Genomic DNA, 20,260 nt, shown 5'->3' on the forward strand with positions numbered 1-20,260 from the left:
AATGAACCTTAAAATAATATACTTGTTTTCTGTCTTTGAAAAACAGATTTTCTCCTTGAAAACATCTCAGAGATAACCATTTTATTTCTATGAAGCACATGGTTTATAACAAGTAACAAAAACAACACAGCAAAATGCCATTATATGAAGAAAGAGTCCAAATACCCAAAGGAAGGCAAAGCATGATTAGTTGAATTTTACAAGATCCTCAAATACTTGTATATTTACAATAGGTTTTGCACTTTCCTTTCTTTGTAATTTAGGACTGGAATTAGATTTTGAATATAAGCCTGATAAAACAATTCTAAGTATTTGATAACGCTGAGTATTGGTTTATCCTGCCTTATCACATATAGCAATAGAAGCTGTAAAATCCTCATCAAACAAGCCAACAATTATCATGAAATGTATCCCTAAAATACTTGCAGAATTCAAAAGTTAGATAAGTAATGTGGTAATACTATGCTTATATGCAAATAAATAGTTTCTTAACATCTTTTTTTGTAGACTTTTTTCCTTCCCTTAGAATTGAGATATAAATTCAGTTCAATCAACTTTAAAAAAGGTAAGGTTTTCAACCAGGATTTGATTTTTGTCTGCTTGATGTGTACAGACCATTTATATTGAGACAACAAACAAATCAGAAATAGAAATGCAGTTAAAAAGAATCGTAACAGAGAAATCAGGATTTAAAAAATCTTAGAATTTGAGCTTAAGTAAAAAAAGTTAACAAGAAAATTTTGTTGTTAAAAAAAAAACAAAAAACAAAAAAAACCACAAAATTTGATATTCAGAAACGAGAGTCATTTATTAAAATAGTGTTTGAAGCCTCCGAGTCCAGATTCCCATTCAACCAAGTCAGCATTCTATAGCATGAACACTACACACTCATTATATCTGCTACAAATCATTAGTAATCACCTGTGTAATATGACTTAATTTTAAAGCATTTCAAGTTTGACACTTTACAAAATCCCAAACAATAAAAAAATAAAGGATTGTATAAGAACGGATTTAATTCCATGAAGCTTCTGAATTAACTTTCCTTATTAACCAGACCAAATATCCACTCCTTAAGATTTGAAAGGACTTGAATTGATCTGACAGATTTCTTTAATTACTCTTTTCATATTACAAAGAGAGTTTAAATACAATAGAAATACTTTTGACACAAACGATTTGTGAATTATCGAAGGTCACAAGCGATAAAATCGATAGGAAAGAAATTTATTTTTATCATACTCTTCATTCGTCAATAGCCTGAAGTTGACTGAGCACTTTCTGATGTGTAATCAATCTCGCTTTAAAATTCCTGTGATGGGAAATCAAAGATTTCAAGATGATTAAAGGTTCTCAGATGGTCATGTTTTTAAAGAAGGCAGTCAACTTGTATCCTCCTATGATATTCCACTCAGAAATTTTCAGTGAGACAGACAGCTTGACTTTGAGCTATCTTCCATTGACATATTTACTGGTTTAGTACTTTGAATATTGTGTTTCTGCAAATTAGATTGTAATATTGTAGCTATGGTAATAAAAAAGCTGCAATAAAGATCTAACTTGTACATGTAATATGTATAGAGTATTGAAACAGAGTAAGAAGTAATCAAAACACTTTATGTCAAAATCATGTAACACAGGCCTACCATTTTTTCTACTTCACCTAAAGGTGTGCATGGTTTTCAGCTGACTGACCACATGAACTATATTAGTCCATCAGTCTTATACATTAAAAGTAGCGATTATACCGTTATACACAATTAAATACTCTTTAACCAAGATATTAAAATTCAATTAATGCTTAAACTTGGAAATAGCTTGAGTCACAGCTCATCACTGTACCTTTCATTAAGATTGACAAAATCAAAAACATTGCAAAATTTTTGCTGATGCTACAATGTTATTAATTGTAACTGGAATCAAAGTAAAATGGATGACTGAAAAAAATCTTTATCTGATTTATTAGTTAGAGAATGACAAACATTGTTAGTGTAGGAATGCTTAATTCACTATATATCAGAAATATCTACAGATAATATATTTTACAAAGAAGTACCATCTGACGACTATAACTTTATCAAATCACTTTATCTTGAATTCAAATAAAAACATTTCAATTTTTCCTTCTTCTGTAAATATCAGTAAATGACTTCTGACCTTCAGACAGATAGAATCTTGATCAAAACAACACATACAGGTAACTATCACTTATATATCAAACGCACCTTTACCTTTTATCAGGTCATCTTTGCACATCAAAAGGTGAAATGATACCATTTTACGTATTATGATTGAAGAATTAAGATAGTATATTTTTTCCTTGGTGCCTTGCAGTGAATGTCCGTTTCTGACATTTCTCAATTGTCAACACCAAAATTACATCAATGAAAGGGGAGATAACTATCAAATCATGAGTGATGCATTACATGTATAATTTTTACATTCAGGGGAATGACATGCAAACTTCAACTGGACTGTGAAATGCCAATTCTAATGGCAACTTTCATTTTTAAATGACAAAGAATTTTTTACAGACAAACAACTAGAAACCTCAAGTGTAAATAGAAACATCCCTGACAGACACCATCCATCTGCCATCAATAGCAAAGTGTTCACTGTTAAAGGTAAATGTGTTGTGAAATAAGGCAGCTGGTCTGTTTAACAAAACAGATCTTATTTTTTGTACCAACAGAAAATGTCTTCTATAATTTTCTCCTTCTCTGGACTTCACACCTGGCCTTTAATTTGAAATTAAGCATGGTCAATCGAGGACATTGTCCATCAATTGATTTACAGACCAAAGATTACTTTCCACACCTGATGTCCACAGAAAAAAAAGTCAATATGAATGATTTTATCTGATAAATTTTATCAAGTGTAAATATTCAACCATTAAAATTGACCCTCAAGCCACAAACTTTCCATGTCCTTCTACCAGTAAACTCCTATGTTAAACATAGATCACTATATGTTAATTAAATTGTTTTACTTGGAACATACGCCCCTCACAACAAGAATAAAATGACGAAATTGTCAAATAAAGTTAACGAAAGCATGAAATGAAGTCCACCATTAAAGTTATGCCCTGAAGGGTAAGCAAACTATTTTGATTTCTGCTGTAAGGCTATAAAATATCAAACATACATAGACCAAGGATGTTACATTAGGTATGACCTAAGGGGCCAAGATATGTTTTCATGATGCTAATGGACCCCAGAAGGAGCCAAATGTTCTAATTATCAATTTTTTCATCTTTGTAAAATATAAATTAAGTCCAAAGGTCCATAAGATCTAACATTTTTATTTTTATCTAATGCATTTGCTGCAAGCTAGATTTAGATAATCGATTGATTTCAGGACACTGTCCTATAATATTTTGATAAAATCGGTTTATTCATCCATCAATACAGAACTAAAAGGACTGCCACGTTACTGGTCTCATGGAAGCAAATTCACCTTGACAGCAAAATGCTGTGGGTTCAGTCTTTGGGCAAACATACTAAAGACTTTGAAAATGGTCATCCCTGGTTCTCTAACAAGCATGCATCATCTACATACAGGAATCCAGTTTGATTTATCAAGCATTGATGTCCAGCCAATCAATCAATTACAATGGACAAGAAGCCAAAGAAAATTTGGCAACCTCCATGGTCAGTTACTGAATTTTCAGGGAACTGGGAAGGACAAAAATTCTTGGGTCATTTGAAATGGAAAGTATGGCAATATCTTTCCTTATAAATGGAGGTATTGGTTGCAACAAAGACTTGCAGATAAATTGATTCCCATTTTCTTTCATAAATATAACAAACAAAGAATCATTGTCAAAATCCATTTCAGTTATCAACATACAAAGTAGAGTAACATTAATTCTGCTGCATACCTAAATTTGCTACTATTGAAATGAATTGAATGAACTTGTAAGATTAGTCGAAGTGGATATGATATAAGAGGAAATCAGTATAAAACATTACACCCTCCTAAACCTGAACAATCTGTGAACAATAAGGGTATCAGCTCAAGTCAAGCTCTATATGGATAATATTCATTCACACCTAACTGTTTCACCAATCTATATAATCTCCGAACAATTTGTCTTCAATGTTATCTCTTGAAAAACTTGAAAAATTTAACAAGTTTTATCCAAAGAGATGACCTTTGCCCTCTTTGACAGAGTTAATCCCCCTGACATTGATGTTAACACCTGCCAACAGGTGATCATGGTCAAACAGTTCTTTTTATCTAACTATTTTAATCCTTGGTATTGGTCCATAGGATGAACTTATCCAGTATTGAAATGTATGGACAGAAATGGTATAAGTCTAACGGGCCAAAATAATACAGCATTGGAATTTGGACCAAACCCTCATGATATGAAGAATTAGCTTCCACTTTATTTCTATGGAGTAAAAATTAGGTTCCTCAATGTAACAGCATGCCCTTAATTAAAGTACCGATAAATAATACATCATTTGAAGACAAACCAACATCCCTTTTCTTGTGATTACAACACTATCATTTTTTACCATCCTATACTATAGCAATGGTAACCCTAGATGTACTTGTTCTGCCATTCATCATCATTTTTAAAAGTGGAGGTATAAACCAAAAATTAAATGGACAGGTCATATGTTACATCACTGTCTGTACCTGGTAAAAAAGAATTAACATGATAATGAATTCCACCCCCAAAAATAATGTTGTAAAGCACATGTAGCCACAAGCATTTAATGCCACCTCTGAGAAAAAGCTTCATTTTTTATAATCATCATAAATTTACAAGCATGGTTAAATCTTGTTTGTTGTAATTCTCTTCCAACAGATTTTAGCTCTCTACTGATGAAATAGTAATTTTTTTATATTTCATATTTGTTTGGTGACAATACAATACATGATACACTATTATTGCAAAACCCCTTGGTACCTCAAAATGGATAAAGACAAAATTAACGACACATATTGTTCATCTTCTGACAAGAATTCATAACCAATTTGTCATCTTTAAAAGAATTACTGATTCATGTACTGGACAAATATATACATGGCCAAATACACAGCTTGAACATGCTTTAAGTGTGATTTTCAGATTGTGTCTTTTTCCCATACAACCAAATAAAAATTCATGTCAAAACTTGATTTTATGTTAAATCTTAAAAGACACTATTGAGCACACTTATTTCCGAAAATACACAGAAAAGAATGGTTTAAAATGTAAGATTTTTATCCACATTCCATCAAATGTGTGGTTTTTAAAAAGCATTTTGAAGTCGTGAACAACCAAGTACCGATTTATACATGAGATCAATACCAATACCGAGACACTACGAGACATGACAGAATAATTATCCTTTTTAACAAACTTTTGAAAAAAGAAGTTTTTTTAAGTTAAGTAGAGAAATTATTTGGCTCTATGCCATCTTAATAAAATTTTTAAACTAATGTAAGTTTACATTGTGAATTAAGTGCAGCTTAGTATTTGCTTGGCCAAACCATTCAAATTAAAGAAACCAAAGAATGTTTAAATTTAAGGTTTTTTTATCACCCACTGTACACAATAATTGACCTATAAATAAAACTGAAAAACATTCTGCAAAACTGAGCAATAATCCTCTAGTCATATACCAAGGAAGAATGATATGAAAGGAAAATGCACATTGCATGCTAAAGGGCTTCTGGGTACATTCAAACTATAACAGCAAAATGAACTGCTACTTGTCAATTACAGTGTTACGTCTTAACATTTTATCACTAGGTAAAAATTCTTCCATCAAATTGTATTCTAAAAGTATCTTCTAAAATCTATTTCAATTTCCTATGGCCCATTATGGAGCAAGAACACTCAAAATTTTTACATGCACAAAGAGTGTTACAATGTATAGGTCCCTTCACATGATAAAATATCTTATAACTTCAAAAGATACTTGAAAGTTTAATTTCCGCAGTGTTATGTTGACCCCCTAACCAGGTGAAGTTTCCTTTGATGTCCAACAAAACTCGTTACCTGTAAAATCGTGAATTTAAAACTATGCCTAGGAGAAAACAAACAACAGTGAATAATTTTCTTATTTATATTGCAAAGTGACATTCAAAATTTAAACTGTGTCTAGAATAAATTAAGAAATGATTATATTCATATGTTAAAATTATTAGACTCATCAATAATAGTTTTAAATAGGATTTGAAGATAAATTGCCGTAATAAGGCTATTGTGGATTGCAAAGATATCCTCCCAATGGGACAGTCAATTTCAAAACTATTTATTAGATGCTATTGCAAAGTACACATTGTTTTTTTAGTTTTTTTTTACAAACTCATGTTTTATTAATTTCTTTATTGTGTGTTGCATACATTAAAAAGCCATTGACTATTATAAACAAATCTTGAAGATCATCTAATTCTGTATTACCTGATCAAAGAGTAAGAAACTCTCAATTTCAATCATTATTACATGACCATGTTTCCGTACCATTTGGGTAAAAAAAGTTTTAACGTCCAAAACAGGCTTAAAACTTAATAAATTAGACAGAAATAGACAATCCTTAAAAATTAGAACATTTTTTTCAACCATACCAAGTTTGTTTAGAATGGTTAGGTTCAAACTGACAATTGAGGTATTTGGAGGACACTTTCACACATGACACTTGACAAATGTATCAGAGAGAGAGATAACAAAAGGGCATCTGTCACAATGTGGACAACCAGATACAACTCCAAATAGATTCTCCACCATGTTGCCAAATGTTGGCCCATCTAATCAGGTGGAAAATGGACACGCCCAGTATTACTTTACGATATTTTAAATCCAATATAGATCACAAATCAACATCATACTAACAATAGATCATGATTTCATAACAAACATGCTGATTTGCTTGACGAAAACATCAATATATCAATACAATAATGGCTATAACATCTGAAAACAAATTCTACATCATCACGCTTCTAAGTTATTAGCTGACAAGTGTGAACTATCAACTGATGCCCTAAGCCTAAGAGCTAGTCTCTTTGTCACATTCATTTGAGCAGCAGGGGTATATAGGAAGAAGAATAAAATTCATCTAAATTCAAATCAAGTTGGATTATTAAACTGTATATATAACCTGTACACCTATATTTTATAGAGGTAAACCGCATCGATCCTTGTCGAAATCTGTCTGAACTTAACCCAACTAATATCAATAGCGTTTCTCCTGCTGTTTTCTTAAATGAAAATATTAAAATCAGAATAGGAAATACTTAATAATGGTGTGCTTCAAAAATATGCATAAATTTTCTGAACAGATGTCATGTGCACTTTGGCAAAAATTATAAATTCTTTGATATCAACATTCATGCAATGATTTATTTTGAGGTTTAACATAAAGAATATAATGAGGACATTTAAAACAGTTGGGAAAAAAATGAAAATACAAGAATTCCATAGGTTTGTTAAGACTAAAAGTATGGGAATGATTTAGTATAATTTAATTATTTAAGTGGTAGAACTTTCCTGATTCAAGCATCCAAAGAAGTAATGAAATCATTACCTGTTCTATTGTTTTAAGTGATGTTAACTGAGTCAAATAGTTGGGACAGTATTTCAAAGATATGTTCACTATAAGTCACTGTAGCACATTATTCATTTACCTATTTCTGGAGATTCTAATTTGCATATCTAAATTTAATTTAATATAAGTTCTAAAACTAAATTTCATTTGTGATCATTCATGATAGATGAAGAAAAAAATTGCAACATTATATAATTTGTAGTCTTGTTGAAATCGATGACCAACAGAACGTCTAGTAAGTCCTCTCAAATTTAGGCAATCATCTGTGTGGTCCAATATAGAACAGGAATTCATCAAGGTTCCAAAAAAACTAGTTTCTTAAACTGTAATTTTAACTAATTACACACATCTATGTTAAATCACCACACTTATAAGACAATCAACATTTAAAAGGACAGAAAAGGTCCAAATGTCGCATGTTAATGAATAATTATAAGAACTGGAACAAAACAATTAACATACTACCGATGTGATTCAGACCACTGTTCACTGAACACCCCTAAATTAGAAATGCTCAGCCTTCCTTTCAATACTTCAAATTGCACCCTTTCAATCAAGAGACGAGATTGTCATCAAAATTGTACCTCAATGTCGTGACCACAGTAATGGTGGCTATTGGAGAGAGTGATATATAGGTCCCACAGAGAACAAATTATAACTTTTCACCCTCTTGTTCTAACACAAAGGTCCTTTTTAATGGTGGACCACTGTGAATTAATCTTGATAATTCATTCATCTGAGAAAGGTCCTCAACAATTTGGTTTTAAATAACCCAGTGGTCTTGTCATATTGAAAGGCCCTCACTTTTCTGTTCACTTCCTCTGCAGACAGTCAGGATTTAAATTCACATTTTTTTGTCTTTTTTTATTTTAGAAAATAGGTTACCCCATAAGTTTGACAAAGTTCTCACATAAAAGGCAAAGTAAAAAAGAAGTAAAATAATAAGAAAGAAGTTTTTCTTTGGTTAAAAAATTTCCAGATGTATTTTTGTGAAATAATTCTATATCTTATTTCTAAACCACAATAACTTATTTGTATAAATATGATATTAAATATGTAAAACCATCACAGAGAGAAGAAAAAGTATATCTAACATGGCTTGCATTTGTACATTTCCATATACACTTTACACCTGCATACAATTTTGATGAAAAACATCATTATTTGTAGCTTGATAAAAAACCTTAAGGACAACTACTTGAAAGTTTTCATAGTAAATACAATAGTAGCTGATACAAATCTATAGTACTGGATATCACAAACGTCTTTTGTCTGGTTGACCTCAAAAGTTCATGTAAACATAACTATATGGAAACTTTCCCCATTTATGTGAGTATGATATGTCCCACATATGTCAGAAGGGCTGATAAGATTACAAATGTTTTGCTTTTTTACTTTTTAAAAGTTCATTGGTTTTTAATCGTATGCAAATTTTGTTTTGTCTTAACAGATTAGTTTGTTGCTTTTCTTCAGAATGATCAACGAGTTGGTATGTTCTACCGACATTGTTTCAGGTGACTAGGTTTTCTGGTAGGTGGTATACAATGATTCACACTATAATGCCACACCTTCGTAAGAAAAATGGCACAAATATATTGTCAATGCTTCTGTTTATCATTTGTTTAAGAATTCTTTCAGAATTTCTATCAAAATCAAACCAAAGAATTCAATTTTAAACTTAAGTTCAAACACCAGAAGAGTTCAACAAAATTCATACACTGTGAGAAACAAAATGTTCATCAGGTGAGCAATCCCTTCAAATGTTCATCAGGTGAGCAATCCCTTCGAAAGAAGCATGTACAAACATACCACCAATAAAACTAGTGGTAAGTGTTGGTCAATGGGGCAATACTCTAGGGCTTTATGGCCAATGTTTTATGTTTATAATATGGTTAAATGTTCATTTCACTTCAGTCATAAATGGTCAGTGTCTCTATACAAAGCTCTATACCTGAACCTTTTAAAGTAATAAAACCTTCAATATACCAAAACTTGTCTTCTACAATGGCCTAATGATGGTCTTACAACAGCCATCTATATTGTGTGAGTAGATATAACCCTATCATTTCAAATATCAATTGATCTCAAGGTTTTATGACCAATACTTTTATGAATTTATCTATTTCAATAAGTGCCAAACTTCATGTATACTTATTGCTTGAATAAAATGAAATTTTAAAATGGTATCTGCATGAATCTCAAACATCATCAAATGCGTCCTTGAATGAGCTTCCACATTTATGTATATGATTAATATCTAAACCAGAAATGGTACAAAATAATGGAAATATCTGTGACCCAACACATTAAGATAAAAGTTGCCAAACAAAGAATACATACCACTAAGTGCATTCAAATTGAGGGGAAAATAAACGATCAAAATACCACGACCCAAAATTAATTATGTGCAACGAATACTAATCACTTGATTGAATTTTCAGAATTGCACCTATTTCAACCAACAGAACCAGCAGAGACAACAATGCATGAAATATAGGATTGAAATACACAATCTACATGGACAATGCATCAAAGTATTAGAGTCCTAAATTTATCCTACATCAACAAATTGTTACTAGGAAGAAACCCTTTCATTTTCCAGTCGAGAAAAAGAAATTTTGCTGTAGACACTGAAATAAATTTCAAGGTTAGACAAATGACAGCACAATCACCAAGCAACTTTATACAGTAAACAACTAAGCAAGCCCTACGATAGAACAACATTCTGTCTAGACCTACATGAATACTATACTAATTTGAAAGCATGATATAAATTTTATGAACTTGTATAAGTAAACAGAATCCACTGATTCCATGCAGTCCATCACAGCAACAAATTATATATCTGTTTACCAATTGATCATTTTCTGCTGTTATATAAAACATAGCTGACATTGCTTACTAATGATTTAATGGTGAAAACATGTAAGAAGCATCTGTTTAACAGTTAATTTCTACAATGTTCATGGGTTTTAGATGGTTTCACTGTTGTCTCCTTACCAACCTACCTAACATTTTTGTCATTGCTTTCAAAACAAGTGCAAATAGCATTTTAGCAGCAAAAATGCATAACTATGAAGTTATAATGAGAGCAATTTATCAACTATAAACAACTGGTGTTTTATGGTTAATTTAAGACTGACTTTCTAGTTCATTTACAAGGTATTTCTGGTCCAGATCATACGGACAGGGGTAAGATAAACTAAAGCTGCAACCAGCATCCCCTCATATCAGCACAGAAGACCAGGAAATTTCCAAAGGATCTCTGAACATGAATATTAAACCAAAAAAGTCCATACACAGATGGAAAGGGGGAGAATCTTACAGACAAAGCATCACATCAGTACTAAACAACAACCATAGGGAGACAGTGAGAACTTAACTGATGTAGAAAAGGGGAAAAATACTGAGAGACAATGATTCCAACATCATATGTCTAACCAAAATCACAACAAAAAGGTGGATTTAGTCTTCAATATGGAAAGACTTTCACTAAGCAATCTTTCACAACCATTTCAGACCAACTGTTCATATAAAATGGAAATGAATCAATGGACACTGGGTCATTCTTTATTAGTCATTACAATGACCTCTATAATCCTAAGCCATAAATCTGACTAATTAAGTTCATAAGTTCATACAATAAATTATCAGCATCTCCAAACTATCAAATGGCAATAATCTGTTGTAAAGCCCTCTTTATTTCCATAAATTTCATGGGACAAATTCTAAATAAGGATTCTGCATGCCTTTCCATTTAATTCTTTAGATTTTTATGACAATGTATTTATAGGGCTGTGAGCATGCATGACATTTGTAAGGTAGATTGTGGACAGCTTATTAACCATGTGAACTCTTCAGCTCCCATAAATCTGTAAAGGAATTGAATTTTCACTGAAAACCCTGCATGACCCAATTGTTCCACAAAAATACCCATCTTTATAGAACACAGAAATCAGCACTAGATGGTCATCATAAGAGATGATTTTTATAGGAACTTGACTTCTGGCCCATTTCTGGAAACTTAAAATTAAATGTCTAGGCAGTTTTTGATATGAATTTACAACTGGTCAACCTTTGGTCAAATCTGTTCCCATGACAAGGAAAGAAAATAGACAACTGCATTATTACTCATAAGCGTAAGTATTTAAGAATCAGGCAAAATGTGAAAAATCAGAAACATGCATGTCAAAACCCCACCGATCTGGCAATGTAATATCACTCAATGATATATTCTCTATTAGAAAAGACCATTATTTTACCTCTGCATCACTGGCTTTGCCCAGAAAATTTTCAATAGAATGTTAGAAAAATGAGCTTTTTGATACAGATATCTAACCTTGAAATGTTCATTTTCAGTGCATTTCAAAAAATTATAAATCAATGCAACAATATGACATGGAAAATATCGTCTTCTTTCCTTGATTCTGATGGTGTAGACAGTCTAATTACACCATCAAAATGATGGTTTTTTCATACCATGTTTTGCCCACTGCCTGATTCTAACAAGGACAGACACTTAAGTGGTTGCCACAGTGACAATTCATAACATCAAAAGAATGCACGTTTTACAATTTAAACCCATTAATCAAACTTTTGATGAAAAAATTTAACTTTAGTGAGTCTGTTTAAAATGTTTCAATGAGGCTTAAAATTGGACATCTTGCTCAATTTCTTTTCTCCTACTCAAAGATCAATCGTTCTTTAGATATTGTTACAATATTGGCACAAGAAGTGTTATGCAATGTAAAAAGTGATATTGGTTTACAATATGCATCCCAAAAATACAATTACTGCCAATTTTCCAGTTTTTATTTGAATTTTTATCCATTTCAATTCATTCCTATTACGGAATTACTCTAATTCTTTCCTGTATTAAATCAGAGAAAATATGACTTTACACAAAAACAACAAACATATTACATGGCATTACAGTAATCCAAAATAAATAAGAAAAGATACCAGTAAAACAAGATTTTTGCTTTCATGCCAATAAATGTACCAAACTAATCAGGAGACGACCAAGCTGATCAAAAGCTGGAATTCAACAGAATCAATGGAAATTGTTCTAAATCAAATCTGGCTCTTTTAGTGACAATAATTCTTTTAGTCAATAATTCTTTTTATCTTACTTCGGGAACAGTCATCTGATTTTTACATTTGGCTAGATTTTTCTTACTGGATTTCTTATAATTATCTTTGACTTTTATTTTCCATTTGAAGACTTTTTATTGTGACGAACTACTCATTTTAAATAGTTTATCACTGGAGTTCTAATCCTGTATTTCCCTTTCAGATTCTACACTGACAATAAACTCTACTTTACTCTCTTAGATTCTTTCTTTTTCCTTATTTCATGAACTTAGGCAAGTAATGAATGACACAGTTGTTTTTTGTAATTCTGATAAAAATATAACTTTAACAAGATGTTTATCTCAAAGAAGATAACTTCCCTTTGATTGTAAATATATTAAGAAACCATATGTGTTAAACTCAAAGGTAATGAAAGTGCTATAAATTATCATAAAATTTATCAAATTTATAAAATAGCTATAAAATTCATTCAATTTGCTACATTTAAATTCTTAACATGATTCAAAAGAATAAAGTGTGAATAAATATTCTTGTTTGAAATTTTGTAATAAATAAATAAAATTTATAAAGTTGCAAAAGCAGATGTATTTAAAGTTCTGTCTCATTTTCTTTATTTTTCACTTTTCCTTCCAGCTTTTTTTCAAATTACAGAGCAAGAAGTGTGCAAATGGGGGAAACAATTGAGTGAAAGAATAACTGTCTGTTTAGAAAACAATTAAGGTGCCTTAGGGAATGACAAATCTACAAATTCTTCATTTTTATTTCATGACTTTCTCTGAACTATTGGACTGTAACAGGAGTAGATTATCTTTATCGAAAATCAGTAATTATACTGACTAATTTCCGTTAATGGGATAATCAAAGAAGTCTATTTTTTCTACAGATTTTGGAGATAATGTAAAAAGCATGTCATTTCGATTTTTCTTTTGTGTTTTGCTTGATTGATCCGAGTCAATTCGGACATTTACCTGCTAGTGTTTCATGATTATGAAGATAAACATTTGTGAGAACCTCAAATATTTCCCATTTTATCAGGGATTTAAAACATTAATGGGATAAACCCTGCATTATTATGGAATGTTATTGTAACAAAATTTTGTTTGTCTTAGTATTATCATCAATTATCTCGTGTTTGATTATTTTTATTGAGCCAATATCTGAGTAATCTCCTCTAATTTTACTAAGACTGGTCAAAACTGATACATCTGTGGATTAAGAGTAGATTTCCAAGTAGAAAATGATTATTTTACATTATATAACTGTAATAACAAGATGGATCAAGAAAAATAAGGGTTACATACATTGTCACAAGATCTAAATTACTTAGTCAACAATCACACATATGTGTAGATCCTAATTCAAAATTGTCTAGGTAAGTTCTAAAGCCCAAAAGACAACACACTAATGTTTGACAATTCACTATGTGATATAACTTGAATGAATGCCATAGAAACTGAGAACTTCATAAGTACACTTTAAATTTAAAAAAACCTTTACAAACTTAATCCCAAGTCAAATATGGACTCAGTGGAGTAAACAAAGGGCCAAATGTAAAGAAGAAGAATGGTCACATGGGTTTAAAGTAGTATAAAATTTAAAGAGATTGGACATAATGAGTTGGTAGTATATAATGGGAAATCAAGGCTTTTCTAAGGCTTATTATCGTATGACACCCAAACCTTGTAGACCACTTGAAGAAAATTAAACAAAAATTATGCAAATTCTACTCTTGATTATGTCAACATCCACAATCTAGACATGGCTTTCCAATTTTTGAGACGAAAATCATTGAATTTTTAAGTTTGGAGTGATTTAACCCTCACTCGTTGACTCTATCAGTACTTCAGAATAATATGGTCTGTATTTTCTAAATCTGAAGTATACTATTATGAGCTGAGCAAATGAAGTAAAAACATCGTAATTCAAATAGTTGTCAGACTCAGACCAATAACGACAAAATCAGTTCTATTAAGATTCTACTTCACACTTTTTTAAACGAATTCCACAAAGTACTCCCCAGAATGTCATTATCAAACTGTCTTGTTTTCAATATGTTAAGTCAAAGAATTCTGCCATAATACCACTCAATGTTTACTTTTAAGAAGACGGTCACTGAAAACATGCTCATCAAAAGAAAAGAAATACTTTATAGGAAAGGCTGGATAACATACAAGTTTACCAAACAGTCAATTAAGAGATTTTGTTGGTAGTTTTATCTCCTTAAAGATTTTCAGATGACCAAATTCTTGGTTTAGTTCCTACTCATTTCTCTTTTACATAGATATCAAACAAATTTGTAGCTATAAACCAAGGTCACCAGGTCATGTCTTCATTGTAACAGTATCCATGTTCAAGTACAGATTGCAAGTATTCAGTTTACGGTATGTATTCAACCCAGGACCATTTAAAAGGTGTCTTTCACTAGCAGTGTTAAAAAATATAAGAAATTTTTAATTTTTGTTGCATTAGAAGAAAATTAAAAGATTGGACAACCGGTAAAGTTATTCTGAAATTTCTTGGACATACTTTGTTTCTGCAAATTTTTTTAATAAAATGATCTGATATGTTAATTCCAAGACTTTGTAAACAATAAATTTCAAATAAAAATAATCAGTCATACAAGCATTTACACTAAAGCTGAAATGATCAGTTCAAAACATTTCAATACCTCTGAACACTTTGGACCTCATTTTTCCCTGCCACAGAAAAAAATTTCTTACAAAACAGTTTAAATTCAAAAATTAAGCTAAAATCTTTTATCCAAATCACGTTCCATAGATTTGATTTTGGAAAAGATAAGAGAAACAAATTTTGTCAAACTGTGAAAATTCAATGCACATTAAATTTTTGTATTGTGACGTTCTAACATTGATTTTTACACTAAAATCGCCCGTTGTTGATACAACAGAGGACTGTCTTCCACATTTTAATATATTAATCGTGTTTTATTCATGGGAGGCAAAGTATCTACTTCACAATGCATGTTTTAGGTGCAGCTAATCTTCTTTGCACATTACAGCTCATTTGTGATATAAATGTAAGAGAGATGTGCCTTTATACAGCTGTATAAGTTATGTAAAGAAAAGAAAGTTGTTAAAATATTTAATAAAAAATATGAAGACTGAGAATGTATGTGGTGAGTAAACTGCATGTAAACAAAAAGATTTACAGGAGTTGCAAAATAAAAACATTGTCTGAAATAAGAACCTATAGGAGTCATAAAATACCGAAGTTTTCTGGAAGGAAACCCTCAAGTAATTAATTACAGTATATACATTTGTATCAATTAATTACATTATACATATTTTTATAATGCTATAAATCAATTTATGAAAAAAATAAAGTGTAAAATGTAATTACATGTACTTTGATATTAGAGCAGGATTAAGTCAAAATTAATCTACTATGATGAAATAATCTGGAGTGTTTAACATACCAAGGAATACAAAAAAAATACATCTTGTTATATAATCCTGCCAGAGAGATGTTAACCCATGTGTGTGTACTATTACTACTACACTCTAGATCATAGTCTATGATTAGTAAGATCATAGCAAAGCACATGGCTCAGCAAAAAGTGGGGTACAAATAACCAAGAGAAGTTTATGAAGCACTCAAACTAGTTGAATGCTACTCATAATAAAATTATTTCAGATGATTCTCGTGTATAAAAAAAAAGTTTGCCATGAAAATAAATACTTGTAACCAAACAACAGAGCAATAAAAATTATACTGATACAAAAAATTGTGATCTTAATTCAAAGAATTCTCCCCTAATTTTACATTCATCAAGTAATTATAATATGGTAATATACCCTTATATATTTGACTTTTAAATGACTTGTTTTGCTTTTTAACATATTTTTCTGACTTAGTTAAGATTTTTAACAAAGATAGTCAAGCAAAAGGGATCATAACATACTGTAATATAAATTAAGCTTTCATCTGGACACAAAATTACCTTTTCAAAAGATGTCAACAGGGGTCAAGTTTCAATTTGCGTGAGCACGAACAAAGGGGAAGTGCTTGTTTTATTAAAACTCACACTGCTGCGAGCAGACAAACCCATTCACAGCACCAAACGACCACCAAAATTATCTAAGTCACTAATTGCTTCAATTTCCGTCAAGTTGCTTTTAAGGAATTTTAAAACTATCGTCACTTTTCCTTTAATAGTGCATAAATATAGTGATATAAAAGCTGAAAAAAGCCTTCATACATTTAAACAATAATATGCAAATGAGGAGACAGGAAATAGAGTAATAATGACAGAAGGCATATTTGTCTCATGTTTAATTCATGAGACTTGATGAATTGTATGAATCAAAATGCAAAAATAGAAGAACTCTTTAAAAATCATTTAAATATGGTTGAATAATTAAACTTCATAAGATAGGCAAAGCTTAAATATATCTTTTATACATGTATGTATTTGCAGCAGGTCCACACTATAAAACATTTCTTTTAATTAATGACCTTGCACATTAAGTATTTTCATTAATTATACGAGAAAAATAAGCACTTAAAAATAATAGTTTTCCATCACTTTTCCAGTTTCCTTTGCATATTTTCAACACCTGTTTCTGAAGTCTCGTTCAGGTAAATTTGCACCACCTGTGTTGTGGAGAAGGTGATTCATAAAAAAATGACTAAATAACCATTATCATCAATTTATCTTTGACCAAAAACTTGTGAAAAGCTGAAAAAAACTATTCATCTTAGTGTCTACTTGTATCTCCTCCAGCAACTGAGAAAATGAAGATACCAAAATATTACACAGATAATACTGTAGTACTGTGTATTGAAAATTGGTACAATTTTTTTATAAAAATGAGGAAGTTTTATTTTTGCAAATTTAAACATGTGTAAAACAAAAGTTGCATGCATTAAAATGATTTGAGTATGAATTAATACAAATTTCTTTAGAAACCAGTTGATCCTTTGTGTTTTTTTAAGTTTTAATTCTTCCTACATGTACACATATTAAGGATTATATACATATGTACAATGAATATCCAGTCAAGCAGTTCCTCTATATTGTTTTACATCCAAATGAAAGATAAATGAACAATACAAACAGATAGAATAACTGCATATTTCAACATAATGATTGTTATTATTATATTTCAAATTATTTTAAGCAGAATTTTCACATTTGGTACGTTTTCTATTCACAGATTCATTTTTTGTTTTAGTACACAGTATTTAAATCTCTCTACATTTTTTTGAAGTTTTTTTTTGTTGATTTACAAATTGTACACAAAAGATTCGTAAAAATTTTAATAAAATACATGTATCCTTGTTGAACGAAAAAGGAAACACATAAATCCTAGAGTTTTCCAAATGTCCTCAAAATACATGTACAGTGCACTCTAACCTTGTATACAAAAAAAGACAAGCAGCACTTACCTGTAAAAAACACTTCCCCTGTTCAGCGTTCTCTTTCACTGACGTTTTGTAGAATGACTGGTGGAATTCTGGCTCCATGTCATTCACATCCCGAATCGTCACCAGAACAACAGTGGTAGAAGAAAGAGATGGAATTCCAGAATCTGATGCTACCACAGTAATCCGAGGTTGTGCATTCACTTCACAATCTGTTTTATCCACACGCGTAGAGATAAATCCAGTGTTACTGTCGATTTTAAACCAGTCCGAGTTGGTGTCCTGAACATCCAAAATTCTATATGTTATTTTCGCATTCTGACCTTCATCCTTGTCTGTTGCTGTGACTTTAGTTACTGGGGTACCAACTGCTGACTGTTCTGAAATTTCCGCTTGGTACTCCTTTTTTGAAAAAGACGGAGCATTGTCATTGATATCATCAACAAATAATGTGAAAGATGAAGTAGCATGCAGTGGACGATCACCTGAATCCACAGCCACAATATTCAGGTCATACTTGGCAACATTTTCCCTATCCAGTAAACTTTTTACATATATGAAATAGATTACTTTGTCTTCAGTCCTTAGACCGAAATGACCAAGATCTCCTTGTAGTGATACATTTATATTGGAAAAATATTCTGTGGGATTGTCTGGATCACTCACTGATATTCTAACAACATAGGTTCCTATCGTGGCATTCTCCGCGACTGCAGCAGACTGATTTGAGGTGGTTAAAAACATAAGGTTGATAGTTGCTGGTTTCTCATTTATATTTTCAACAAAAACTTCTATTCTTGCAGATGAAAATAATGGTTGAGAACCATTATCTGTAGCAATAACTGAAAGTTCATATTTTTGTGTTGTTTCATAATCTAAAGGTTTATTTACGCGTACAATACCGCTTGATGGATCTACAGAGAATCTTTCTTCAGAATTGTACAGATGGTCCAGAGTATACGTAATTTTGGCATTTTCTCCAGAATCTTGGTCAGTAGCTTCAACTCTTGCTATACTTGTACCAACTGGTACACTTTCATTTACGCGGATGGAGTATTTGGTGTGTATGAATTGAGGAGGGTTATCATTCGCATCTATGATGGTAACATTAACACGTACATCACCAGACCTCTGTGGGTCTCCTCCATCTACAACACGTATTAGTAAATTATATGTAGATTTTTCTTCATAGTCTAAGGCACTTTTTGTTTCAAGTTCTAAATTAAATAAGCTACTACCAGATCTTTTAGTTCTTAATTCAAAGTGTCCATCTTCATTTCCAACAATAATTTGAGCGTCTTGAATTCCATTTTGTCCAATATCCTGGTCTACAACACTCCCAACTATAACTTTAGTTCCAACTGGTGTTGTTTCTGAAAGACTTAGCGATTTGCTCCCATTTGGAAAATATGGAGAATGATCATTGTCGTCTGTAACATTTATATAAACTTTAATGATATTTCCTGTAGTTGTTGCGAAGAATACTAATTGGTAATTTGCTGTAGTTTCTCTATCTAACTTCTTGCTAGTCCGTATATCACCGTTTTCTAAGTCTATATTGAAGTCTGGAGAATCTTCAAACGCTTGAAATGGAGGGGCTATATTGGAGTTGCCCTCCCCGATCGTACCAACATACACGCTAGCTGACTGCTCCTCCCGAACACTCAAAAACTGCTCCAAATCACCTTTACAATGGCTTGCAAGTATACTCACAATTATTAACAATATAAAATTCCATTTTTTAAGTCTAGTGTGATGGGGAACACAACTGGCAAAGTGTTCCATTTTGATTTAAAAAATATATTTTTCCAACTCCAAATATTTACATTCCTCTGAAAAATACAGTATCTTCTATTTTCTAAGTCATTTTTCTTCGCTTGAAAATATTTCGATTCGTATAAAAATAATTTTAACAGTTTGTCCAATTTCTCACAGCATGTTTCGGCTATTTGTTGTTAAATGGTAAAACAAATCCGTCACACGAAACCCCATTATACAATTACAACGGTATAGCATTTGTCACTTCTTATTTACCTGTAAAAATGTTAACACCTGAGAATTAACGGCAACCTCTGATTATAATCGTTCCTTATCGTATCACACTTGTACTAAATAATTCAAATCTTCATCCAAATCCATTTTTATCACCAACGGTCCAAATTCATGTCCATTTTGTATTATTTCAGTGGAATACACACAATGCTACCTGAACTCTCAGTTACTATGTATAGGAC

The 20,260-nt window shown here is 31.3% G+C and overlaps 1 protein-coding gene across 3 annotated transcripts in view; it reads right to left on the reverse strand.

Moving 5' to 3' along the window:
- The window catches only part of LOC148604326 (protein dachsous-like), a 57,877-nt gene extending 37,617 nt beyond the window's left edge, over positions 1 to 20,260 (reverse strand). For all 3 annotated transcript variants that reach the window (XM_088547457.1, XM_088547456.1, XM_088547455.1), the window contains exon 1: positions 18,051 to 20,260. In XM_088547457.1, the coding sequence (XP_088403583.1) occupies positions 18,051 to 19,811 (1,761 nt within the window). In that variant the 5' untranslated portion in view covers positions 19,812 to 20,260. The remainder of the gene's footprint in view (positions 1 to 18,050) is intronic.

This window comes from Perna viridis, chromosome 10, assembly GCF_037379345.1.
Source record: "Perna viridis isolate PV_CMFRI_1.1 ecotype Kerala chromosome 10, ASM3737934v1, whole genome shotgun sequence".
Lineage (NCBI taxonomy): Eukaryota > Metazoa > Mollusca > Bivalvia > Mytilida > Mytilidae > Perna > Perna viridis.